Below are 26688 nucleotides of genomic sequence, written 5' to 3' on the forward strand. Positions count from 1 at the left end.
GTATATTCAAAACAATTTGCATCTTGTCAAGGATTTTGCTGCCGCTGCTATTGCTTTACTTTTGGCAACCAAAAGCCTGGATGTGGGAGATGGAGATGCACCCAGCTCACCACAGACCCAGCCTCAACGGGGATAATACACAGCAAGTCCTGAAAACAGAGGCTGCACCTTCCTCAGCCTCAAAACCACTTCTGATTTTTCCTTTTCAGGTGAAAAAAGAATCAAGAATCCTCATTTTGGTCATCTTGGTACCAGCCAGCTGCGGCTTTCAGGAACTTAATGAAAACCAGGCAGTTCAGGGTTTGCAGTCCAGAAGATAGTGGCTCAATTACGTGACCAGCAAGGGGATTTGGCGAGCTCCGTGTGGCTCTGCCTGAGCTCCTGGGTGCTCCTCCTGCCAGACTTGTGAAAATCCACTGGGCTTCACGGCCTCGCAGCCTTGGGCAGCATCCGACGAGAAGGGAAAGCAGCAAAACTCAGAAAGATGAGCTTTAGTGAAGGTATTCCTGGGAGCTGACAAAGCCACAGAAGCTGGCAACGAGCTCTCCCTCCCCAGATCTGTTAGTAGTTCAGGAGGAAGCACCTTCTTTCCCGGCAGGTTTGGAGGCTGCTTGGCCTCATCCAGCCCCTCCGAGCTGTTCAAACCCAGCGAGCAGGGTGCAGGGAGCCACCAGCCGAGCCCTGCAGAGCCTGGCCAGCCGACCCCCTCACTGCACAGGGGCTCTACGGATCTGCACTGGGAGTAAAAAGCCCCGCTAATATATCTTGTTTAACAGGACAAGAGCAGCTAATGCCTCGTTAATGGACTAATTTATAAGCTTGTCCTAGAAACAAGCTTGCATTCTGTCTATATCTGCATGATTTGCTCTTGGGGGCTTTTCACCCGAGACCCCTGGTGACAGCACAGAGCATCACCCCCTTTTAAAGACTAAAAAGTTCTAAAAATTCCAAAATAGAGCCTTGATTACAGGCAAATGCCCAATCCCTACGGGTCCATCATCCATCCCTGGATGCTCAGCCCCTCCAACAAACCTGTGCCAGTGGCTTATTTATCTCAGAGCAGGCTGATGACCCCAGAGCCAGGACCTGCACACCCCAATCTCAGAGCCAGGACACCAGCACTTGGTCACACAAATATACATTTGTAATTAGCCTTGTGATTCACAGGGTTTCATGCTTTCCCTTAATGGTATCTGCAGTTTGAGATAGTTCAGTGGAAACTAAGGGAAAAGAAGTATTTGTTTAGCTGAGGGCACGACAACAAAGCCCTAGCTCTTCAGAGCACTGATTGTGAAAAGGGCTCATATACAAAACCCTACAATAAATCCTAGATTAGCACACAGCCACTTCATTTTTGTTTAATTTTCTTCCCCATGCAGACTGGCAGCATGACAATAGCAACGGAGGGAATCGGTCATGGTTGTCAACTTCAGGCAATTTTATTGAGAGAAAAAAAAAAAATTTAACTGCTACTTTAATGGCTTTTTTAATGTTTATTGGGCCTGGAGCTACTAATGAATCAAATGTAAGTATCCTCTAAATTACCAGTTCTGGTCCACCCACTTTGCTCCTCAAAACCCCACTCCAGACTCGCTGCTCTCCGTGAAGTCTGTTCCCATCATCTGCAGAGCTTCAGCGCAGCTCCGCCACGTTTCTCCGGCCAGAGCTGCGGGTGAGCGGCCAAAACGCTCTCCCAAACCCCGAATCATCGCGTGTCCCCGCTCTCACCATTCCCTTCCAGAGAAAACCCAAAAGCCCAGACCATCGTGGACAACGCACGGTCCTTGTGAACCACCCAAGTAGCAACTGAAACCCTCTTGGAGAGCTGTCAAAAAAAATTCATTTCATTGTACGAATTCGATTCCTGCTCAGACGCTTGGCAGAAACCCTCACACAAGGGTCCAATTCCACTCTTAGGGGTGTTCATCCAGGGCATCCAAATCAGTCTGGGGACCAAGGGAGAAATGCATTCCCAGTAGGTTGGCAGCAATGGTAAACACTCGACGGTATCGTGTAACGTGGCTGATGTACTCCCTGCCTATGTCAAAAATAAATGAAAGCCGTTTCAGTAATAAATCTGCCAGCCTGCATGAACCAGGCCAGAGAGATCCCCAGCTGTGATTAGCAATTGTTAAAGGGCAGATTACCAGCACATCTAGGTATTAGCAGTGTTTGCTTCCCCCTGCAGCAGCTCAACACACACCTCTTTACAAGCTCAGTCCCTGAACGCTGCTGCAGGGCAGAGCTTTGCAGCTCAGACTTCAGGAAGACCAAGTCCAGAACCAACCTGGAGGAACAGAGCTCGCTTCAGCTGGAAACCAAGCCTACCTACCCAGGAACAATCTACACAGGGTCTTACCTGGGTCTATGCTAAAATATTCTCCAACATGCCAAGTTTTCTCTTTGTTTCACCAAGTGTAGAAGCAGTAAAACCTTCTCTGTGGGATCTCTGATAGGTCGCTATTCTTCACAGATCATGACTGGGTGCAAAACACTACTGGAGTATGTCAGTTTTCCCCAGATGACTACTGTAAAATAAATTTTATATGAAAATAGATAAAAAAGCTCCAGGGCACACACATTCTCAGAGCATGCTAAAAGCCTGGTTGCTGCCCAGGGGACCAGCATCTGCCAACCAAGCCGGGTAGGTATGAGGTGGATCATGGAAAGCAGTGAGGAGGACACCAGGGGCCCCCCCATGCTCCAGCAGGATGGGGATCAGGTGAAAATGAAGATCATGGCGATGTCAGCCAGCACCCAGAACACGGGGGTTTGCAGGGCGAAGGAGACCCTGCTCCGTGCTGGCAGGGCTGTCCTCCGACCCAGCCTGGCAGACACTTGCTGAGCTCTGCTCACACACCAAGCCCATGCCTCAGCTCTGTATTTTTATCAAGTGTTTGCTTGCACACACACACACACACACACACACACACACACAGAGAGGAGAGAAGAGAAAGGTTTTTTCATAACAAAGACCACTGCAGGCTAATCTAACATGGCACTGAATTACATTTAAACAAATTAATGTCAGTACTCTAAATTATTTGTGGACATCCTGTTCTTCCAATGCCATCATGTTTCTACCACTTCTCCCCAGTATTAAAAAAAAAAACAAAAAAAAAACACCCCAGAGGAGCCCACGGCACTACACGAGGAGAACAGATTTCCGTTTCTGATGCTGTCTCGTTGAATCAGCATTAGCTGCTTTCCACACACTCCATGGGAATCCAGGCTTGAACAATAAAAAAAAACCCAATAAAAAATGGTTTATGTTCTGTTTTACCTGCTCATTTGTGAATCAAAATATCTTTGGACTGAATAAAAAGTTCAGCTACAGAATCATCGTACAATTGCCAGAGCATGTGAGGTTTGCCCTTCTCAGATGTCAGCCTGAAAAGTTGTCTGGGGGCAGCAGCAAACATTCAACCCTCCAAGGGAAGGAAAAAGCTTTTGCAAGTATCTCAGACACATTTATGGGATCTGTGGGATCACAAAATACTGTAGTGAGAGTGCAGGTAATGGCATTTCCTTCCCCACTTCTGCGGGGGAATTCCACCACGAATTACCACAATTCCTTCTTATTACACTGGCAACGTCCCTTCTTTCCCCAGAAGAGCAGAGTCCAGCCCGGCCTCTCCCTCTGGGTCACTCCTGTGTTTGCCATGGAGCACTGGGATGCACTGGGATGCACTGTGCATCTCAGCCCAAACCCAGCTGCTCCGGGGACCTCCCGAGAGGTCTGCCCTGCCGCAGGGGCACTGCTGACCGCAGGACACACGATGGGACCAAGCTCTAGGAGCGGGAAAATCCCTCTTGGTCCATATTCTTGTGACTTTTTCCTGCTCTCACAGCTCCTCCAGCTCATCACCGGTCAAGGACAAGTTAAGTCGACTGACAGTGCAGTTTCTGAATGACACTGCTCACTCATTGCTACGGTTTTGTGATCTGACCTTTTAATTTCCTCCTCTTGTGAAGGATGAAGCGATGGGTCTCCTGAAACCCCACGCATATACAAGGGCTGCATTCCTCCACGTGGGAGGTAGCAGTGCTGGCTTCTCTTGGGTGGTGGGGTATTCTTGGTTCATTAGTACTGTTAACATTTGGCATGCAATTCTGCTGAGGATTTTCTTCTACTTGCAAAGCTGTATTTTTGCTAAGTCAAGGACAGCACAGCCAATGCCAGTAATACTCAGCTAGCAGCTTCAATTCAGTCATGTTTACCCATTGCACAAATAAACCTTTCCCCTCTAATGAAAGAATTCCAGTAGGCTGCGAAGCAGAGAAGGAGAATTTGAAGCACCATCTCCGTTTTAGCTTTTTTGAATCCCCAGCTGGCTGAACAGACTGCTTTTTGAATTAAACCCCCACATTAAAAGCAGAAGCTGAGTGTCACAGTCCGATTGCCCCAAGCCAGCGATGCCGGCAGTGAAGGTCACTCGGTGGCAATGGAAAGGATGAGCAGATGAAGCTGCTCCCTCGGATGATGGGGTTCGTGCTGGAGAGTAACAGCAAGAAAAACGGGGAAAGCCTCTTTCCCAGCATTGCCCGCAAACACAACAAAGCTACTGTAGGCAACTTAAAGGGAATATAAGAATTTCTCCAGACACAGAAATGTGGCCCAGTATGCAGATGTCAGTATTTGGAAAGAGAACTCAGTCTTTTAGAAAAACTAAGCTACCTAAATCCATCTCTTACAGCCCTTTTCTTCCCTCAACCAAGGCAGAAGATTACACACAATCTGAAATAAACAGATTTCAGTCCCTTCCCAGAAACACGTACTGACAAGTAAGCTTTAACCTCATGTCAAAATGTTGAAATAATCCTGCTGATTTGTGTTAGCAATATCCACCCTTGACTGGAGTCAATCTCTGATCAAGATCATTTACCCTGAACTAATCATAAACATTCTTGGTTTTGCATTTGATTGTGAAACCGGTCAGCGTCGCCGAGATGCTCTTGTGTGCCTTATCAAACGCTGCAGCATTTTGTGGTGTTGTGCAGATTTAACAAGAATTTTACATCATGGAAACACTGATCAAGAAACCGTGCTTTCAGTGCCAGAACAAAGCAAGACAAACTCAGCCCGGCTGCAGCGTCCCGCCCCAGGTCCAGTGCCTAAACCACCCAGCAGCGGTGTCCAGGCAGGGTGACAGTCGCTGCATCGACACGGTAACACTTGTGATTCCCTTCTCCTTACTACGGCTGCGACGACTTGTTCCTCCCTGACAAGCAATTCACAAGCCCTCAAAAATCTCTGCAAGTTCCAAAAGTGAGAATATTCCCAACAAGCCCTGTCAGACACCGCTCAGAACCAACTGGTGCTACAAGTAATATTCTTCTTTGTCCCGAATTCCCCCAAAAGAGAAACAGCACTTGTATAGGCACGCGCCGACACGAAGAGGGTCTCCTGCCTGCAGCCAGCACTCTTGTACCAAAGCAGACCTGAACTGCAACAGAAAGCTGCAGTTTGCTGACAAGTGAAGCGCCGATCTCACAAGCCTGCGGGCAGGGGCTCCTGCTGCAGCACGGGGCTCCAGCTGAAAGTTCCCCAAACTCTGTCCCAGACGCCGAGCTGGAATTCCCAAGAGCAGAGAAACCTCAGCTCGACATTCACAGCCCACCCCAGCTATCTGCTAAAATACACTCCTACCTTCCCTTTTTATAGGAAAACCTGTAAAAGGTTCACAGCTCACGTTACTGTTTACATCTCCAACCCTGCCTCTTCCACGCCAGCCCGTGGAAACTGCAGGTCTCCAAGGTCTCCTTCAGCTGCCAGTGCTGCCTGTCGGGAGCGTACGAGCAGGCTCTGAGAGAGGGAGCAGGACTGTTGCCTCCTCCCCACTTCTCCCGGGGGCTGCTGGAGATGCCGCTTGCACGGAGCTGCCACCAGCCACACGGCCAGAGGCGAGTCCAGAGAGCGCAGCAACCGCCCCGCAATGCATCCCCGCGTTTCTGCAAGTAACGGAATTATTACTCCTGGAAACAATGCATGCTTCTGCCTTCCTAGATGAACATCGAATTAAGCAGCCCAATACGTTTACAGACCACTTTTCAAAATCCCTTTACCATACTGTGCCTTCAGGAATCATTTCCCTTAGCGCGGGGTGGGGGGTAAAGGCTTTTGTAATACAGGGCGCAAATGAGCCAGCTGAAAATACACAGGGAATTAGGAATTCCTGAAACCCAAACTAGCTGAAGTTTAGGCTACAAGAGCACTGAAAAGCATCAGGCAAGCTTCCTGCAACCCCAGTTTTTGTCTCTGACCTACTCTGTGCTACCTGCTGGGTAGATGGTACATTTTAAACACGTATTTTTCTGAAGCGAAGAGCAGCACCAAAGGCCACTGTGCCAGCAAACACCGGAGCCAGTCCCTGCTGTGCTCACAGGACAAGCTCTTCGTTAGACTTTTCATAATCCTACTGTAACCTACTATCTACTGCAGGCCGAGTATTCATCACAAGTATATTAAAGAGCTCTTCTTCCGGGACGCAGCCCCTGTTTTACAGTCCCTACACATCTTGCAAGACTTTTCTCATCACCCAGTGTACAAGCTCCTTGTCTGCTCACAAACAGGACTGGGGCAGCAAAGGAGCATCCTCGGGGCGCTGAAAAAACCCCGCAGCCCTGCACCTAGGGAGCAAAGCAGTGTGCAGTCTTACACAGAAAACGTTTCTGTATCAAAAGACACCAACTTCTTAATTTTCACTACTAAAACTTAATTAGCCTCGTAGCCCATCTGGCAATTGGCAAACCATTACCCAGCATTCTTTGGACCTTGAAATATTTAACATAATGAGGGCCTAATAGGGACTAATCCTGTCACAGAAACCGTTTAACTTCAGGAAAATAATGCCACTTAGTTTGAAATATTCTTCATTAGCAATTGAAAGTGGCAGTTAATAAAGAAATTGTTATGTAAACCAGAAAAGGAATGGACAGCCTGCCATGCCAGGAGCCAAGCAGCCAGGTCCTTTCAGTACTTGCCACACTAGCCAGCTTCAGTGTTTCCAACAATTTTAATAATTCATCTGAGAACATCAAAATCACTACTGAAAACAAGCTAGCTACTTGTTCCTCATTTGTATTATATCTGAAGGTTTAACATCAGATGCTGAAGGCAAGTAACACCACAGAGGAAAAGATTCTTAATAATTAAACTTTCATTCTGGGCTGACTGTATTAGCTTGAAGCTCCCAGGACGTGGATGAAAGGATTTAAGCCAGTCTTGGCATGGGTGCCAGAGTCAACTTCCTCGTAAAAGGGATAAGCAGCAAAATGGAAATCAGCCAGGGTTTGCAGGAAATCTTTGTTAAACTATTTGACATTTTAAATTTGAGAGGAACAAGCAAGGAGGGTGTCCCATTTCCCGAAACCAGCAGAAGCTGATTTCTTACACCAGGACCAGTGACCCATCATTGGACGGGGAAGAAAAACATCCAGCCAGGAACAATATTAAAATGTAACTCCTACCATATACAGCATAAAAATCACATAGTGAGACACATACAACAAACCTTTTCTTTCATCTTACAAATGACAAAATTCTGCATCACAGAGTTTGCAGCTAAGTGTTGCTATTTACTACAAATAAGCAGAGTCAATAAAAATTCCTGCTTCCGAGCCTCCAGCTCGCACCTCTCTGGGGAAAAGTGGGAAGTTAATTTCCTTCATTATTAAAGTCCTGTGCTGAGAGAGATCTATCATCACGCTCGTCAGGCAGGGCCAGGCAGAGTAAAGGTGTTTTATCTGCTACCTGCTGGAGTGAGAGCAGCCCACCGGTACCACCGAGGTCACAGATCCATCACAGAGGATCCCAAGCAGGGATCTAGGGGGTGATATTTAAATTAAATGTGTTGTACCATCTCCAGAGCACCCCAGAAGCTGCACCAGACCGCCCCAGCACACAGGGACGCCGAAACCTGGCAAGGAGCTGGAGGCACCTGCCTCAAGCACAGTGGTCCCAGTGGCCGAGGGTCACTGGAGAGCTGGGACCAGCTGGGTGGGACACGGCGGGGCTGGAGCCCCCCTGGAAGGGCCAGGGTTGGGGTGGGGAGCAGCGGGAGCTGTCTCCCATCCTGCACGGCTGCGGGTGGTGTTGGAGCCCAGCGAGGGCACCTGGGATGTCTGTGGGGGGCAGCTGGCCCCACACCCTCCCCAGGGAAGAGGGAAGGTGCCACACAGAGGATACGGCGGAGGCAGAAGGGCATGTGGCAAGAGCATCGCCCATCGCCCGCAGCTCTTCTGCAGAAGGTGCAAAAACCACAGCAGAATCCAGCTCTCGGGGGAGCGTTGGCCCTGCCAGGCTACGGGGAGACAAGGGGGTAAGCTGCTTGCCACGGGGGCCACAAGGTACGGCCCTGAGTTAAATCCTGTGGCAGCATCCAGGGCTGCTGGGGGATCCCACGACATTCGCGAGGGCGCTCATCCTGTTGGTCAGGTCATTTTTTTAAGAGAGTAATGACATCCTGCCTTTAAGGATCCCTACCGAGGCTGCTCCGATGGGCGCTTCCTTGCCCCTCCGCTCATGCCCTAGCCAGCCTTCCTCCAGCTGCCCCCACACCCCCTCCCCACAGTCGGATGGCTGCCGTGTTTTCCGAAACCCCTTCAGGCAGCTCCCAGGCACACAAGGTGAGATCCTCCGCCAGAGCAGCTCTCTGCACCATCCACAGTACCAAAGAGATGCCGCCGCTCCCTTTCCAAGGCAGGATATCACATTGGCCCAAATGACTTTTCTGAAGGTTTACATCCATTTTTAGAAATCCTTTATTTGCCAAAATTGGGAGTCCACACTCAAAAAGCCTTTTTTTAAGCCATGCAGGAAGAACCCTCCTGCAGCTCATCACTCCATGCAAATTCTCAGATTTTTCCATCATGCAGCTTTAAGTTTCTAGACACCGGTTATTGAAAAATCCCCTCAGTGTTAAGCATTACCGTGGTGTTATCATTAGGTTTCAGAGCCAACAGTGTTGCTGCAGCTAGGTACAGCTAATTAACATCCTGCCTGCATGCTTAGAGTAAGTACACTTCCAGCAAGAGGTCTACCACCTCCTTCACAGTCCAGAACTTGGAGTGCTCAGTGATTTCTTCAAAACACAAGTGAATTTCAGTTCCCGTTTCAGGAGTAAATTGGATAGTAAAGATTTAGGGGGCAGAGTAAATAAAATTTTATATCAAAGTTATAACGAAAAAAATAAACGTGAAGATGAATGACCCTGACCCAACACAACCCTCATTTTTTCCTTTTGGCTAATCTTCTGCATGCCCCCCAAGACCGTTCTGCCGGGCTGCAGGACCCCGACCTGCTCTGCAGCTGGCACGGGGTATCGCTACCAAGTAAAGGGTTGTTAGAGCCCGTGGGTCCCACCCAGCAACTTACCAGGAAGCGGACATCATCAAAGCCGTTCAAAAGCAGCTTACTCTCATATTGCTGCAGGCCAATGGACTCCAGCCACTCCCCGACACTCTGCTCCAGCATCCGCGAACCTGACGAGAGAGGAATCGGCAGACGCTTGAAAAGGGAAAAACCGTTAAGGCGGTAGCAGCGGCACTCTGAGGAAGACAGATGGCATTGCCACATCATAGTCATTACCATAAAGAAACTCAAAAAATTATGCTCAGAGTACAACAAATCAGCTGGAAGACAATTCCTCTTGTGTGCACAGACCATGGACAACAAGCTTCCAGTGCCACCGCGGGCTCCGGGTTCAATTTGTATCCCAGTTAACACTCAGAAAAAAAAACAAACCACCTCGCCCGGGCAAACTGTTTAGAAGCACTCCTGGGACCATGACATCACATGCACTGCTCTCAGGGCTCAGGTGAGTTTCTTGCCAGGCAAACACACGAAGCCCAACCCCACGGGGATGTGGATCCACTCCTTGGCTCATCTGAAGGGGGCGGGAGGAGGGCAGCAAACTTTCACCCGAGGCATTCCCAGCCAGTCGTAGGTGCGAGGGAAGGGAGCGGAGCCGCTCGCCAGCGCACAGAGATGCGCGGGTCCTCTCATCCATGCAACTTCGGATGCACTACCCTGCTCAGCGGGCCAGCGGAGAGGGCCAGGAGCATTGGAGGCACAAAGCAGCTAGAGAGAAAATACATCTTCATGCAGCCGAGACACAAAACAGACACGACGGACTTTCAGAAAAGCAGCAGAAGCCAGACTAGAGCAGCTGTCCACAGGAAGACATGCAAGACAAAGAAAGCACACAAACTGCAGCAGAAGAAAAGAAGGGCTTATACTTTTTTTCCCCAAGCAGTCCTGAAAGAGGCAGACCATGGTAAGGGCTTTTTCTCGCTGTTATCGAGTTAAGAGGAGCAGAGGCGCGAGTGACCCCGAGCATGAGTCTGAGAGTCCTGGCACTGGCATTTTACCACCTAGGCGGGTGCATGGCATTTCAGCAGCTGCTGGCTGCCCCGGGGAGTCTAACTACACCGCTGCACTGGGATCAGTGTGGTTTTCACCCCGTACATTCAGTCCTGCCAGGTGTTTGGTGCATGCTTGTATTTGCCCTTCCTTCATTTTCTTCAGCTAAGCGCAGCGGCTGCATCCGAGCCCCTCATTCAGACAGGGAGCAGCTCTGGAGGAGGAGGCATTTTAGTTCCTTGTTTCTAAACCACCTCAAAACAAAAAGAAACCAAATGCAAGCACACTCTCTCCTCTTCCTGCAGCAGCTCAAGTCCGAGACATGCCCTGGCACCTTCTCTCAGCCTCTGATAAGTGAGATTCTTCCCGACACCCTACGGAAGCTGTGCAGACAAGCTCTCCCTTCCCTCACCCCTGGGAAGAGAGTCCAGTGACTTGTTACTCTCCTCTAGAAAAGCTTGAGACCTTAGATACGACCAAAAAAAAGTTCAGAGATCTCCTTTTCATCAGGAAATTTGCTATGCAAGACAGGCAGAATTTTTCAGGCTTCTTAGCACATCTGTTTCAAGGGCATACGCAAATAAAAAGATGATCAGGAAAAGCAAGTTTGCTTTCTTTGAACCTTCAGGTCAGCTGAAGCTGTGTGGTACCTTCCAAGCCATCCTTCCCACCCCCGCCCGCTGCAATGGCTGCACAACGCAGAGCTCACGGTGTTATCTGGAAATTCTTGGGGTAAGGGATCCTGCTGCTCTGGTCCACAGGAGAGCTCCTCTGCCAGGCGAGGCGAGTTCGAGAGAGCTGGCCAGTCTTTCTAGTGCACACTGCAGCACGAGAAACGCAGAGATCACAAAAGGTTTCCGTCTCCCTCCCCTACCACAGCCTGTGCAGAAGGGCAGCATCTAAACCTGGAATTCATGCAACAAGCTCCCGCTCGCCCGGGCTCTCCATCCTTCCCTCTGTCGGTCCTCGGCAGCAGCCAGGAGCCGCGTCCCCTCACCCAGCGATTGTGCGTCCTTGCAGAGCGCTGCAGCGTTGTGCTTTGTCTGAAGGCAGCGAGCTCCACGCTTGCCGTTCCACTCTCAGTCCTGTCTCCTGCTCTCGCACTGCCTGTCCCTCCCTTCTCTTCATCCTCTTACCCCTCCCAGCTTTTCCATCCACTGTACGAGCAGCGAGCAACCTTCGCAGCAGAAGCTGCAGGAGAGGGGAGGGAGACAGCAGCTTTATAACTCTCTGGTGGAAATGACTGACTTCTCAATATTTACTCAGTGATGGACTACACGGCTTGGGTTTTCAAAAAATGATGTTACAGGTCTGCTTTGACAGTTCCAAGTGATTTGTGGATGGCTCATATTTAATTTATCGAGAGAGAGGTGAGGAAACTGCTTGCTGCCTACTACAGCATTTCTGGAAGCAGTCAGGGAATTGGCAGAGGGAATGAAACCACAGCAGTTCCTTCCTCTGAGCTCCTGAATTTTGTTTTAAAAAATTATTTACTCTACTCAGCGTAGAGTGTACTTTGTACACTCATAAATGTATTTCTGCTTTTAAAGGGGAAACCTACAGTGACACCAAGTGCAGGTTTTCTGTTTCTAAAACCACTTCAAATCAAGACAGAACGAAGCAGGGGGTAGGTATCTGGAGGGAGAGGAACGGATGGGTTTACTTTGAAAAGAAAAAGAAGAGAATAGATGCCCCAAACACCCTAGGCTGAAAGTAAAGAAGCCCAAAATACACTCGATATTTGCATGTCACAAGGACGACACAAGAACAAGTGACTCCTAGTCACTGTGCCCCGCAGCAAGAGCCCAATCACAACTTCTGATTGAAACAAACTCCTAATTCTCAGCTCCATCCTTCTCCTTATGCTTCACATTTTAGGAATCCTACCTTTAAAAGGTCTGTAGATGGCAGAGGGGAAACAGTCAATAGAGTGTAGTTAGAAATAATTAGAATATTCAAAAGTTGCAAAGAGAGCAAGCCAAGCAATTCAGTTCCTCCTGCAAGACATTTTTCAAGTAACACAGCATGCTTCAAAGAAAACAGGAAAGGGAGAGGGCTACCAGGGCTCAGAAAGGTCCAAGTTATTGTTTTAATAATGACCTTCAGTGCAAAGTTTGAGTCTGTTTGGAGGATGGAGTAAGTATGTGGGCCACGCCGAAGAAAAAGCATCACCCTGTTTGCTGACGGAAACTGGAAACGGTTCAACGTGACCCGGTGCTGCCTGAATACACGAGTGTGTGTGTTGATGAAACCACTGTCCAGACACAAAGTGAGCGTGCAAAAGAACCAAGTCAGGCAGTTTATTGCCACAACTGGGGACATCATCAGCTCAAAGTCCTTAAATCCACTGAGGGGGCTATAAAGTCAGTGCATTAGGCAAGATGGATAGGCAAGGAGGATGTAGTCATTAATGCTATCAGATACAAGAATCACAGCCAGCATCCAACTTTACTGGAACTAAGATCAATTAGCCAAATGCAGATCGCTAACAAATTTCTCCCTCTTTTGTCAAGTAAAACACCAAGCACGTTCCTCATGTCTTAAGTCAACAGCAGAGTTAAGTCACCAACCCCAAATGCCAGTACAAATCCCTGTCCAGTACAGCATGCCTCCTGCCTGCAACAAGCTGACTTATTGAGCAGGGAGCACTCATCTCCTCTGTTTTGGGGGAGAGAAATGCTGCCTGACAAATCACCGTAACCCGGGGAGCAACACACAGGTTTCTTGTTCAAAGCCAGAGTGAGGTAAGATGCGGCAGTGCAGTGGGGCTGAGTTACTGCTGCGAGACCTGCACTCCCCTACTCCTCTCACTCACATCTGGAAGGAAGAGATGATCAGAAGCGGGTTACTGGAGCTAAATGAACCCACGACTGCAAAACACACATGCACAGAGAGACAGACTGAACACAAAGGTCTGTTCCCAGGCCAAAAAAACCTTTAAGGCAAAGGTTAGGTGGAATCCAGCATCCTGTAAGAGATGTTGTTCCTTGATTCCCCAACCTCGAAAAGCACTTACCAACACGATCAGCGACAGACTTCTCCTCTCCTCCTGCCTGTACCACCCCACCCCTGGGAAATACATTTGAAAGATTTTATTACAGGCTCTACCAGGAAATCAGAGGGTCGAACCTGTTGGCCAAGAAATAGATTCTAGCCCCAAATTCTAGAAAGATGTCAGGATACATCTAATTATCCTACCATCCAGGGGCTTCAGAAGTTTAATGTGCTCATCAGTAACACCACAGCAAGACACGGAAGTTTTGTTACCCTGTTTTATGGAGAAAAGCTTTACGGTACAGAAACCAGCTATTTGCCCAAATTTGTATGGGAAATCTGGGGCATGGCGAGGACCTGAAACCAGGTGTCTGTTCCAGCGTGACCCCAGGGGTCCCTGCTTTCCCTAGACACAAATCAGTTGTACGCAAGAACTGCCTGCACAAACAGACTCCAAACGTACTGCTCTCTGAAGTAACCACCAAGAGAGGCACTTTACCTTTACAGACAAATTAGTGATTCCAGACACCAAACTAGTCTGGAGTCCCCGCACCCTCAGAATTCACCCGTTTTTGAGGATGTGAGAGCACTTGGAGAGTTCCCTGCAGCTCCCTGCTCATTTGTGATGTGATCTGAAGCATTAAAACAGCCCTAACAAAGCCCTGAGGAGCAAAAGCTAAATACTGCTAGAAAACAAAAATGTAAGGGCGCACGCACCCCAGGCCACCCTTCATCCTCACAGCAAGGGGCTGGCACAGCACTGCCCACGCTCTGCCTGGCTGCACCCGTAGGAAAGGCAGGAGAAACAGGGAGTATGTACAGCAGCTGCTCTGCCTACCAGGGCTCCCGAACCGAGCGGAACACAGCAGAGCCTGCAGGAGGATACTCGGCTTAAGGACAAGGCAGCTCCTGGGTCTGCCTGCTCCCAGAGGCGGGTGTCCATTTTGCTGAAAAACTCTCCGCACAACGGCAGCTTTTGCTGAAGAGCTGGCTCCTCCTCTCCCCTCCATGTTAGACCTCTTCACTAAGGATATTGATCCATCACACACACGCTGCTACAGCTACGGCCCGGCTCAGGGAGGGGAGGGCTTGTCATAAGGCAGGATGCTAAACACTTGCCGTCGGATCGGACTAAAAACCACACACCGTTCTGCATCCCTCTGCAAAGCCATCTGACCCTAGAAAACATAAGCCCTAATCAGTACGTAGCGTCTAGGGCAGGCACACGTTAAATTCCCACGGGGAATGCACGGTGGATTCCTCCTCACCAAAGCAAAAACCCAAGTGACAAGCGGATACGAGATAAGCTTTATTACGGCAAGCGTGAGCAGCGTGTGCAGACACATATTAGCATCTCATCGAGAGGAGATGCTGCCCACCCGGAGCAGTTCAGATGCAGCAGTTTGGAGGTGAAGGATTTAAAAGGACAGAACTCCTCGCGGTGGCAGCTCTCCAGCATCCTCCATCATGTTGCAGACAAGCTCTCGAGTTCTGCTTTTGTCTTTGCTGCTGATTTAAAGGCAGAGAAGGGAACTCATCCTTAAAGTACAGGGGGGAAGCACCTCTCCTGCACGCAGCCTTGTTTAGAGGCTATCAGTGCCTACAGGAATACACAGAAAAAGCCTGGCATCATCCAAGTTGAGGCACGTGGCAGATGAACCACATCCAAAGGGCAGGGCTACCATGACACCCCTGCTGACCTGCAACTGGCACCACCCCAGCACGGCCACTGCCCTAACGGCTGGGGAGGGTGCTCCTCCCCCCCGAAATCCAAGGGGCCCTGGGAGAAGGCTGTGTCCCCAGACAGGCAGGACTGCTCCTGGCTGTTGGGATGGTGGCACTTGGTCAGCACAGGGAGTATCCCAGAGGACAGCACTGCCACAGCCGAACTGGTCCCACCACCAGAAAGCGTTTCCTATGACAGCATTTTCCAGATGCTGATTTTCAGAACCCCCTGAGCAGTACATGATATTCAGGCACCTTCAGGCCCCAGACAGCAGAGTTCATCAGCATCCATTTAATCCAGCTCCGTACGTTGCGTCTCACTACAATCAGCGGTTTCAAAAGGCACCGTTAAAGCCAAGCAATCATCTCCTCCCTCGCAGGTCACAGACTCGGCTCCATACAGGAGACAACGCTCCCGAGGACCCACAGCGCTGCTGGCAGCAGCACAGAGGGCAGTTTCCCTATAACAAACTGCTGGTTTCCAAATTGAAGCTGCTTCCCTTGAAGACAAGAATTAAAATAAACCTCCCACGCAGCTTGGAAATGTAAAAGTGTTGAGACTCAGCTGGGAATGGGGCAGGTTATTTCCTTGCTCTGCAAACAGCATGGAGACACATCTAGGGACATTTACACTGATATCAAAGGGTCCTTCCTCTATTAGTCCCACACCTCCCCTTCACATCTACGTTCCTCAAAAGGAGGCACAAGAAGTATAGAAAAAAGCTGGTAAAATGGCAAAATGATGGCGTTTAGCGTGCAGAGGCAATGCGTGCAGCGAGGTCGCTGCAGGAGCAACGGAGGAAGATTTTTAACTGAGACTTGGTTCTCTCTGCTGCTCCAGTCTGGATCCTGAACACAAACTCTGCACAGGGTTTGCTATTCCCCACATCCCAGCTGCCTCTACTTACAACATTTATGGAAATGAGAGTGTTTTAACCCAGGATTGTTTCCCGTCGCTCTGATGCTGCATTGCGGAGATAAGAGTTATAATAGTTGCAAACATGGCTGGAGGAGGACGCTGCTCTGTTTGAGGAAAATCAATGCACTAAATGACACTATGATTGCTTCTTCACCTTGTTTTACGGAAATTAGAAAAAAGCAAAGGCAAAATGTCTCACTATTTATGAAGTTTTATTATAAAATTCATGAAACTATGTACTTCAAGGTCACAGAAGTATGTAGGTGAAATATATAGAAAAAAGAAATTGTCATGAATTTTATCTGACTTGAAGCAACAACAGGGCATCTAGAGTTTTACAGGTGGAAAGTTGGAGAAGAAATGTTACCATATTCTGGCAAAAGCATTTTACGGGCTGCAGAAAAACAGCGGTTTTGCTGGAAAATCACTGCAACACGCCAGCTACTCTGGACAGTTTGGTTTAGAGGCTGGGTGGCAGAAGCTGCTCTTTACACCTTATTCTATTGCAACCAAACTAAAACCTGGCCCTTGCTAAGCTCCAGTTAAGACAAACTGCCTGAGAAGGACCCTTTGCCCACGCAGGCTTTGCTCGAGCATTCCTGGTCCCCAGGAAATGTTCCTCAATCTGCGAAATACAAACAGCCTCCAAGGGAAACCTTCTCACACAACCCAGCGCACCCCAAACTCCCCCGTGCCTCCCCACACAGCCCCTCCGAGCCCGTGCAGCAGCTTTATTTTCAAACACGCCCAACAGTGAACGTGCCACTGGGATGGGAGAATTCCCGTGGAGATAACATGGATATTTTGTCATCTTGGTTATAGTCTGATGTACAATTCTACATACGAAATCCCCATCCCGTCCTCCGAGCGCTGAAAGGGTTTTGTGAGCCTTAAAGAACAAAATGCTGGAATGGGGAGGGGTATAGAGAGGTTCTGCTCATTTCCAAAGGGACAGAGTCACACTTACAGAATTAAAAAAGCCAGAAAAAAAGAGCATCTTGCTACTGCATTATGTATTTGAAACAAAAGCAAGACTGTTGTGGGGATTGTGAGACCAGCCAGAAGACAAATATGCAGCAGCTCTGTTTCAGACTGACTGCTTAAGGAAAATTTTGTTGTTATCCACCAGAGAAGAACAGAAACTTGAGACAAACATATTCCGAAAGGCAGGAGAGAACTGTAAGCAATCAGTTCGACTTTCTCAGAGGCTATGTTGAGAACAACAGTAATTGTGGGAGCCAGAAGATCAGGAAAATTTCTGTCCCTAGGATACTGGCTGGAGTCTTTACACTATCTTTCAGCTGCAAATTAGATTTTTTTTTGTACGTGCAGAAAACCTGATCTTCCTCCTACACATTGAGCAAAGACTCAGAGAAGTATCAGAGCACAGTGGTTGCTGGGCTGTGTGAGCCCGGGCTGCAAGCCAGCCACTCTGGAGCTGGTTTTACTGCTGCAAGCTTGCTGAAGAGCACAAGAAGCATCCCAGACCCCTCATGCAAGCCAGCAACTCTCATCTCTGCCTAAAGGGAAGGACTGTAAGAAGTCACTTCAGGTATTGGAAGGCACTAATAAAACCCCCACAATTGTCAGTCTTTGTTTAAAGCTATACAAAGGTGTAAAATGTCACTAGAAAGTTTACCATATCCTAAACAGTAGGATACTACACTCCAAAATTTATTAACAGGCAGTTTCAACAAGAAAAAAGACCCCCTACACACACACATTGCTGTCACTGGGTGAGTATTAATCAACACTGGGGTAATCAGGGTCCCCCACCTTCCCCATCAGGCTGGGGGTACCAGCTGCAATGCTCTTCACCCAGCCCATTTCCCCCAAAAGCCTGCTGGGAGGGAAGAACAGCTGCATTATATAAAATTAACTGAATCTACCTAGGGGAGTATTGAATTAAAATTGCTGGTAGCAGTATCAAGCATGAGGCTGGGAAGCCAAAGTCTGCTCCTGCTGTGCCAGAGCCTTCCTCTCCCATCTGGGAGCCAAAGCAGGTTAAAAAGATCAGACCGCAGGAGCCTGCACCCTGTTTTTGTCCAGAGCACAACCAAGACGGACACACATGAGCTGGGTACGCTACCTGAGATCCTCTGCTGCTCCTGAGAAAAGTCAATGCCTTCGCCGATGGAACTCATGATTTTCTCAATCTGAAAATAAAGAAGAAAAAAAAAAGCACATGCTGCATTATTCATAAAGCCTGAAGAAAAGTTAAAGGCAGCCCCAGGATTTCATCTGCCACGTGACCGCTGAAGAAATCCAAGAAAAGATGTTAAGATACCTCTGACACATGAAAGGTACCTTTAACACCTTGTCTGGAAAAGTCTTCGTAAGGATGGATGACTCAGAAGGGATGTGGAGAGGTTGGGACTCCACAGAGCCTTCCCTTCCACAACCTGCCAGTGCCTGAAAAGAAACAGCTCCAACAAAACCATCCCTGTGGAGCACAGAACTCAGGAGAAGGAAAGGAACCCCAAACTCCTCAGCTCACCCTGTGCAAACATGCAGCCCCACCTTCACCAGCAGCAAAGCCTGAGAAATGCAGGTCGCTAACTCTTTCACAGCATGCGGCAAGTAAACTTGGCTTCACCTCAGTCCAGGTTTTGCTGGGTATTTTTGTGTTGTTTGGTTTTTTTTAAACCATCACATTTTCCAATCCTGTGCGTGCAGGCTGTGCTCCTCGCCACTGTCACTAAGTAGAGATGCTTAGAAAGAGTTTGAAAATAGATCGTTTGCAAAAGCAGCAACATCATGGGGGCAAATGCCTTAACTACCCAGGAGAGGGAGCTAAAGACAATTCCATCCCCTGATTTAAGCGATTCAGTCAATAGCTCAAGGCAAACCTCATGCAAATTAAGAAAAAAGGTAAAAACTACTGCCTGAGATGGTGTCTTTTCGAGTCCACTTAAGAGTTGCATATAAATGACCGCATTTATCAAAAAAAAAAAAAAAAAAAAAAAAAAAAAAAAAAAAATTAATGCCAGTTGCAATTTTCATACAGCCTACAGGATACTTTCTAAATGGAAACAGAAACTTTTCAAAACCAATTCTTGAGCACAATTTGTAAATCGAGGCTTTCTACTGCACAGGAAAAACTGACACTGACAATTACTAGGTTAATTCTGTTAAAATGAAAGATCTGATAAATTCCACCTCAGTTAGTCAATTGAGAATTTCCAATAATCTAAAGCTCTAAAGCCCACTATTTTCCAAAGAGCAGTGAGATACTGAAGAGGCTCAGGTCTGGTTGCTTACCCCAGTTCTTCAATCTATAACCAAGCAGAAAATTAAAAATAAAAAATTTAAAAAAATTAAAAAAGGGTCTCCAGTGAGAGATTCCTGAACAAAAATCTCCCAAGAAAATACTCCTGTGAGGCGCTTCAGAGCAGTTGCTGCTGAAGGCAAAGCCAATACATTGACTGGCAACAGAGAGTAGGGGGGGGAAATAAAAAGGAAGTTGTGTAAGGGTTGAAGTTTTTTTTCCTGGTCTTTTAAGGATAGATTTGGGGAAGGAGTCCAAGTTTTCCTGGACACCCTCCCCTGCATCCCAGCACGATGCTTTGCTTGGTGCAGCTGCACCAGCTCCCCAAACTGCCCAGCCAGTGAGCGGGGCTCCTGGAAACGCTGCGAGGGGCTGGGAGTTTGCTTTCCGTTCAATACCAGTGGCAGCTTGAAGCTGAACTCCACTAGGGAGGGTGTTTTTGGTGAAACAAACAAAAAAAAAATCGTCTTAAAAGGCTCCTGCCAAGTCAGATCTCCAATGAAGTGCTTCCTGTCTGTGGGGGAGCTGACACTCGCAGTGTTAAATCTCACCAGGGAGAAGGCATTCAGGGGATGTGCATCCTCTGCCCCTAGAAAACCATGAGGACGAGCACTTCAACAGGGCTTGAAATACAGTTAATGCTAGCTTACTGGGAGCTTTGAAGAGCACTCTGAAAATAAAAGTACTCACAATTAAACCATGTAAGGAAAAGAAGTAAAGGATGTTCTAAAAAGAGATTATTTTTGGCTAAAGGAAGGGTTTTGAAGTTGCTGGATGCACAGGTCCTGCCATCAGCACGCTGTCCTGCTGTACATAAGGCAAAAGTGTTTATTGCTCTTCTGTCCCTGGACTCAGCCAGAACTCGAACGTGACCTTCACTAAACCAGCCAGGAGATACCTGACCCCAAGGCCGAGCTCTCCATCGGGCTGCTGGAGCCGTGCCGGTCTCGGACAAAACCCAGACACCATCAAAAGCCTGACACAAGGGTTAACAGTCACTAACAGGGCGAGAGGATGAGTGATCAGGTCCCCTGTTTTGTAGGAGTAAAAATGACAAAGGAGAACGGAGATGATACCCTGGGACATGAAAGCTTTTACTTAGAGAAGACAAGTCATTCAGAACTTTAATCAAAAACTGCAAGCTAGCTGTACAAGAAATGGGATTTTTGTGCTTTAACTGAAGTTTAAAAGGATGCACTAAAAAAGGATGAGGCCACGTAAAAGGCAAAAATAGCCCAATTTCAAGTGGACAGAGGCAGCCCTTAAATGACAAAAATCAAACACAGACAGGGTGGTTCATTTTGTAGCTGCTCACATCACTAGCCTTTGCTTCAGATAAAAATTACATGGCTAGTCATCGTGTCATCTGATCTTGCTATTTAGACTCAGTGTGGCTGAATAAAGAAGCCCCAGAAATACAGCTTTGAAAACTGCAAGAAAAAAGTTGTTTTTTTTTTTCTCAGCTAACCTAAAGCTCTTGTGTAAATCAGCAACTCTGCAGTATCAGCAACAGAAGTGTGGGATCAGCTAAACTGGAACCAGTTAAGAGGAAAAAAACCTGAATTTAAAGTCTGCCTTGTGACGCTGAGTTTTGCTTCTACCCCAGTGACGTCTTTTAACCGTTTCCACGGTATCTGGGGCAGTCACCTTCACTCCACCAGCCCCTCTCCTCTCCACGGGCTCGGTTTTAAAAAACTTTTCCATTTCTCATTAGTTGTGGTGGAGCCTGAAGGACGTGCGGGCGATGCAGCAGCTTCTGCTCAAGCCTGTAGACAACGTGAAATAACTGACAAGTATCGATTGCCTCGTATTTCTCAGGGGTTACTGACTGGAACCCAGAGTTACCCAGGTCTCACGACGCACATTTTTGCCAGTCACCATTTTGGCAAGAACCACCTGCTTTTATCCACTTTTGCCCTGCCAAAGCAGCAAACGCTCCTCAGCAAAGCCTTGGAATTTCACGGTGCCCTTATGTGTCATCAGGACGTAAAGGCCACGTGAGACTGGAGGGAAATAGAGGGATGGTGCAAAACCAGCCTCATGTCCAAAGACGACCAAGGGCTTTGGTACTGCCTGTTTCATTCACTTCCACAGGCAGGCACCAAACCCAAGCTGTGGCAGGATTGCTGGGATACAACCCTGAGGGCTCGCAGCAGAATTTGGGTCTTGAGGTCAATTCAGTTCAAGCTCCAGAAGTTTAAAGGCATTAAGTTTTGAAGATTTATGTCAATTAGCTTCATTACAAGGTACATTTCTAAGCTGGAGCCACTCTTGTACCTACTGTCTGGGATCTTTATCTGAAAGATGTTTACTTCAGCAGAGCTAGAAGGCTGTGAGGTTCTTTAGTCTCACGGGATCATTTAGAGCAAGAATCACTTGGTTCCAGCCAAGCTTTTCCTATAACCAGTTACCAAGAGGAAATAAAAATAAATAAAAATAGGTGGGGAGGAAGGGAAGAGAGGAGGCGAGGAGAAAAGCATGTTTGTTCAAGCAGCCCCAGCTCCCTCCGACTGTCTCCCAGCAACAGAGGCAAAGCACTTCGCAGGTCTCTTACGCTGTGCCGGGACCCAGCTCTGAAGACGTGCGGGGACGGCTGCTGGCGCTGCTGGGAAAGGCAAAGAGCACAAGAGCATGTTTCCGTGGCAGATTCAAACCCCACATCTGTGGCCCCTCTTTGGTCAGAGCTATGACTCTGAACGCTATTTGGCAAGACCCAGGTAAGCTCCCTCCTAACTGATGCTTGTTAAAAAAAACAAAAATCCCATTTATTTCCCAGCATTTTTGCATAGGTAGGACCAGCGTTTCGCCCTCCCCACTGCACTCCACGCCTGGATGGCCTCTTCACCCTTACCCACTTGCAGTTTTACCCTTTCCCAATGCAGGATGCAGAACAAAGTTCTAACTTGATTTTAAGAAAGGTCAGCTCCTCTGATCTGCTCCTTCTGGGAAGAAGCAATGCCTGCTGCAGTACTATGGCCCGGGAGAGGATGGTGCAGGATAAAAGCACTCTCCCCATATTTTCTTTTCCTCTAAAAGTAGGTAAGAGGTTCCAGAAAGCAACTTCTCCCCCATGCACAGAGGCAATAGGCACTCAAAGCTGCAGACGAGAGGACGACGTGAATTCAGATCACAACCCGCTCTGCTCTCAGACTGGATGAGTTCCCCTGCCCAGGGGACGCCGTGAAAAATTTGCTTCCTTCCCTGCATCCCTTTTCCATATCTGGATTCAAACTGCAAATTAACTGAGTGCCAGGCCAAGTTCCCCTGTTTCCATCACACTGCCCTCCCCTAACAGGGGAGAGACTTGATGCTTTTCAGGTTCAGACCCCAGCACTGCCAGCTCTGCAGCCAAAACACAGGGGTGAGGGCCTGCAGGTGCTTCTTCAGCACTAAAACATTCACGAACTTTTCCTCAAAAGCAGGGAATTGCCTTGTGCTGTATAAAACTGAATGGAAATGAAATAATCACATGGCAAAGGATTACCTTTCACAACCCACCCTTTGCTAAACATCGGTTTGATCTGGAGGCGGTCATGGTTATGCACAGCCAAAACTGTATTACAATTAGTGCAAAAGGAAATCCTGCTTCATGCCCTCGGCTCTCCATGAAAAGAAAACACTCTCCCAAGTCACACACCAAGTCAAACCCCAGTTTATTGCTGACCATCTTGATTTAGCTGTTAGGAGGTTGCAAAGCTAAGAATACAGGGGAAGGACACAAGCCTAAAGAGAGAATGAGTGCTTTAAAGTATTCCTGTCCTCTGCAACCGGTCCTCAGCGGCACCCTACAGCACTAAAGATGGGGCTGGAAGAGAAAATACCTTGAAAATAGCCAACAGTTTTTTAGGCTGTTCTTTCCCAGTAGTTAATTATTAAAATACAAAAATACCACATTTAAATATAGTGCTGCGGTTCAGACTTAGTTGTAGCCTGAACACTCAGTTCCGATTTGTTTTGGCTTAACCTGTTTTTTTCCACTGAAGCATAAAGCATCTGTCTCTGAACAGTTTGGGGGGGGGACGACACTTGAGATAGAGTTTGTTTAGGTGGGTTTGGTTTTTTTTACACCAACAGAAATAAAACTGAAAAATGCTTTTGCCTCCTAACTGAATACAACCACAAGTGTTATTCTTTATCTAAAGGGGTAGCTGGCTCCACGCTGTAAAGGTATTTTGGCCAAGGAGCCCTGAAATCCTACCAGGAAAGGAGACGAACTATTACGGAGCTGAAATACTTTGGGAGAAGGAAAGGCTGCAAGGATGGGAAGAGTGTTCTTCGTTACACCCCAAAACAAGGAACGCGATGGGAAGGAGTTGCAGAGTGGTTACCAGGATTGAAGCACACTGATTTATTTTCACATTTGCCTACGTTCTGCCGAAAAATAAAAATACCCTGTAAAAAGGAGCTGGGTGCGGTTGAGCGTCATCCCAGGGCTGGGGAAGTGGTAAGCTCGTCCATGCAGGCAGGCAGCCATGAAAACATAGCAACGGGCAATTTACTCCAAAACAGAACTTTATCTTAAAACAAACTATCCCGAGCAACTGAGCTCTGGTTAGCGGAGAAAAAGGTATTTGTCTGTAGGCCAGTAAAAGCCAAGCCAGCTTGGAGGACATGCTGGATGCTGAGGTTTGGTCTGCTAGCAAGACAGAGGCCATTTCGACACCAGAGTCCTCCAAAGTAATTCCCCACCTCGCAGAGCTCGTGGCAGAAGCATCTACCAGCTTTCTACGTGAGCAGGATGAAAAAAAAAAAAATAAAAAAAAAATCTCTTTTTCCTCTAATATCACCCTGCACGGTGAGCAGAAGACCCAGAGATGGACAGGTCACCCATCTTCCGTGAAGGCAGTGGTGCCAGGTACAGGGCATGGAAGCCACGAGGGACCCTTCTCCCCCGACCTCCTCGCTCCGCAGCCAGCCCTGACGTGCTTCATTTCCACTCCCCTGCCCTGACGAAGCCGTGGTGTCCATATTAATAATCTCTCCAGTTTTTCCTCCCCAGAGCCAACACTGAAGTTTGGAGCCAGCAAGTCCATTGAGAGAGACAGAGGAGGATTAAACAAGTCCCAGGGTCTTTTATCACCAAAATAAAAGACAGCTTCATGCAATACGAGCTGTCTGCAGCATCTCATTTACATGCAGGGAGAGGAAGCTTCATTCAGAAAGCACAAAATTGAGCAGCGCTCCATTAGTGTGACACTCACCCAGGTCTGGGGGCATCTTTGTGCTACCAGAGCTTTCTGGAAGGGGCTTAGAAAAAGCTCACCTATGGCTGAGAATCCCTTACCATCAATATAAATGCAGTGTAAGTTTTGTTCTCAGTCTCTGCATGCAGCATCGCTGATTCCCAAGGACATAGCAAGGTTGTCCTGAGAGAAGCAAAAAATATATCTACACATGCATGCCAGCATTCAGATGATCAGATATTGCAGAGAGCTACAGCTGTCCTACCCCAGACAGGGTTTCCCTCTCTCCCTGTCCCCTCTGAGAACAATAGGTGGTTGGAGCATCCAGCTGCTTCCCACAACGAACTTCATGGCTGTTCTGCAGCTCCACAGGCATACCCCCCCCCCATCCCCAGCCAAGCTCCAGGCTCTGAGCCCCACAAAACAGCTCTGTTCTGAGTAAATGCATCCTTCCTCGCTTGGAAATGAAGGCGGTCAAGCAGGAGGGTAGGTTTGCATATGTTAACTGGGAGGTTGGAAGGGTGCCTAAGACACCAGGCTACCTCAGGCACCCCGGTCACACAGCGCTCTCCGTCCAGCCCCTCCCTCACACACAGGCCTGTGCAGGAAGCTTATTTCTGAGAGGCCAAATATTACTGTTAAAATCCAAATACGCCTTGATATACAACGGAGAGCCCCTTTGATGCTTTCATCCTGGAAAAACAGTTTTTGGAGTTAACTCAGGGGCACAGAAGAAAAACTCCCAGTGAAGCGTTTTCCCCTTAAATCACTGTAACAACTTCAGGCTTGTTAAATCAGGTATGAACAGAGCGAGACGTAACAGATTGCTTTATTCTGCTGGTTTTAACAGGCTCCTCACTGCTGCATCAGGCCCTGAGATCTGGGCAGCTTGAATAGGAACAATGTGTTATCAACCGGGGATGATAATGAGCTGAAGGGGTGTCTGTGCGTGTGCACATACATGCACACACAGGTAATCTGGGAACCAGAACAGCAGAAAATGACTTTTTTTTTTTTTTTTTTTTTTTTTTTTTTTTTTTTTAACTTGAGGTGCTTTCTGTGGTTCAGCAGTTCACCCAAAGGTGACAGCAGCATCCCCACCTCTGTGACACAGGGGGACTGTCGGCTCATGTCATTCCCAAGAGCATTAGGGGACAGTGTAACAGGGTTTCTCTTCAAAACCTCTCCTGTCTGGTGCTTCATGGGCTTACTTTCCCTTACAATACAATTTCTGGTACCAGGCACCATCGCCCATTTCTGAGCTCTGCACATAGCAAGGAAAAACCCTGTGTGGGGGGTCAATGCCTTCTGGTTCCTCTGTGGCCCCTTCCCAAGAGGGCAGCTCACAAATCACCAGTCCAGAGCCTGGTCACAGGGAAGATAAGCTAGAGCATGCCTGCACATGCATCAAAGAAACAGAAACACTGAGCAATAAAGTTATTCAGATAAAAGTCTATAATTAAATAAAACCACACAGAAACAAATGGCACACTATCTACCATACGTACGGTATTAGTGCATTATAATGACACCCTGCAGCATAAGCATAATTAAGAATATATCAGGATTCCCATTATAAATCCTTATTATGAAGGGGTTCATAACCTATTGTATAAACTCGCCTGGGGCTAGAGCTCAGCAGACAAGATAGCAGTTCCAGCAGCATATTTTATTCTTGAAAGCTACTTACAAAGTTGGGTTTAAAGGTTATCTGTATTTTAAATTTCTGCAATTCCAAGTAAGTGTCAAGGGTTAAGACTTCATTATTTCTAAGCTTCTACAACTGAGGGATGGGGCAGATTTGGTTTAAACTTATAAAAAACCCCAGACAAACTGCTTCTGCAGTTAAAAAAGCCCTTTGAGTACAACAAACAGTCCCCAGGGCAAAGCGAGCAGCCTCATTACGGGCTAACAGGTCAGCTCTAAAAAGCAGGGGAGAAAAATAAGGGCGTGTTAGGTCAATGGGGGATGCTTCCATTTCATACCCATACCACAGCAACGAACCCCAAATACAGCAACGGTAAAATCAACCAGGAGCTGTTGCTGAAAAAAAAAGATCCCTCCTGCACACACAAAGCGACTCCCAATCTTCGAGATCATGGTTGAAAGTTTGTGTCAAGACAGTTACAAGGTGACTCTAGCTGAACACAAGATGCTGCTAGCTATTTCCAACTGTTTTATGGATTTTCTAGTAAACAAGAGCAAGTTATTTTGGGGTTGCTGGGAGGGGAAAAAA

At 47.8% G+C, this 26688-nt stretch overlaps 1 protein-coding gene across 7 annotated transcripts in view; it reads right to left on the reverse strand.

Annotated features, from left to right (window-relative positions):
• ANKS1A (ankyrin repeat and sterile alpha motif domain containing 1A) overlaps nucleotides 1-26688 on the reverse strand; it is an 81719-nt gene that overhangs the window by 21000 nt on the left and 34031 nt on the right. For 5 of the 7 annotated variants that reach the window (XR_003399990.1, XM_026864356.1, XM_026864355.1 and 2 more), the window contains 2 exons: nucleotides 18091-18157; nucleotides 9377-9483 (listed from right to left, as the gene is read on the reverse strand). Coding sequence is in view for 6 of the 7 variants with exons in the window: in XM_026864356.1 (XP_026720157.1) it covers nucleotides 9377-9483; nucleotides 18091-18157 (174 nt within the window). In the remaining variant the exon portion in view is untranslated. Of the gene's footprint in view, nucleotides 1-9376; nucleotides 9484-9589; nucleotides 10924-10985; nucleotides 11727-18090; nucleotides 18158-26688 lie in introns of those variants that run through there. The other 2 variants (XM_026864359.1, XM_026864358.1) reach the window with 2 other exon arrangements.

The sequence above is a fragment of the Athene cunicularia genome (genome assembly GCF_003259725.1).
Source record: "Athene cunicularia isolate RWA chromosome 26 unlocalized genomic scaffold, athCun1 chr26_part2, whole genome shotgun sequence".
Classification (NCBI taxonomy): domain Eukaryota; kingdom Metazoa; phylum Chordata; class Aves; order Strigiformes; family Strigidae; genus Athene; species Athene cunicularia.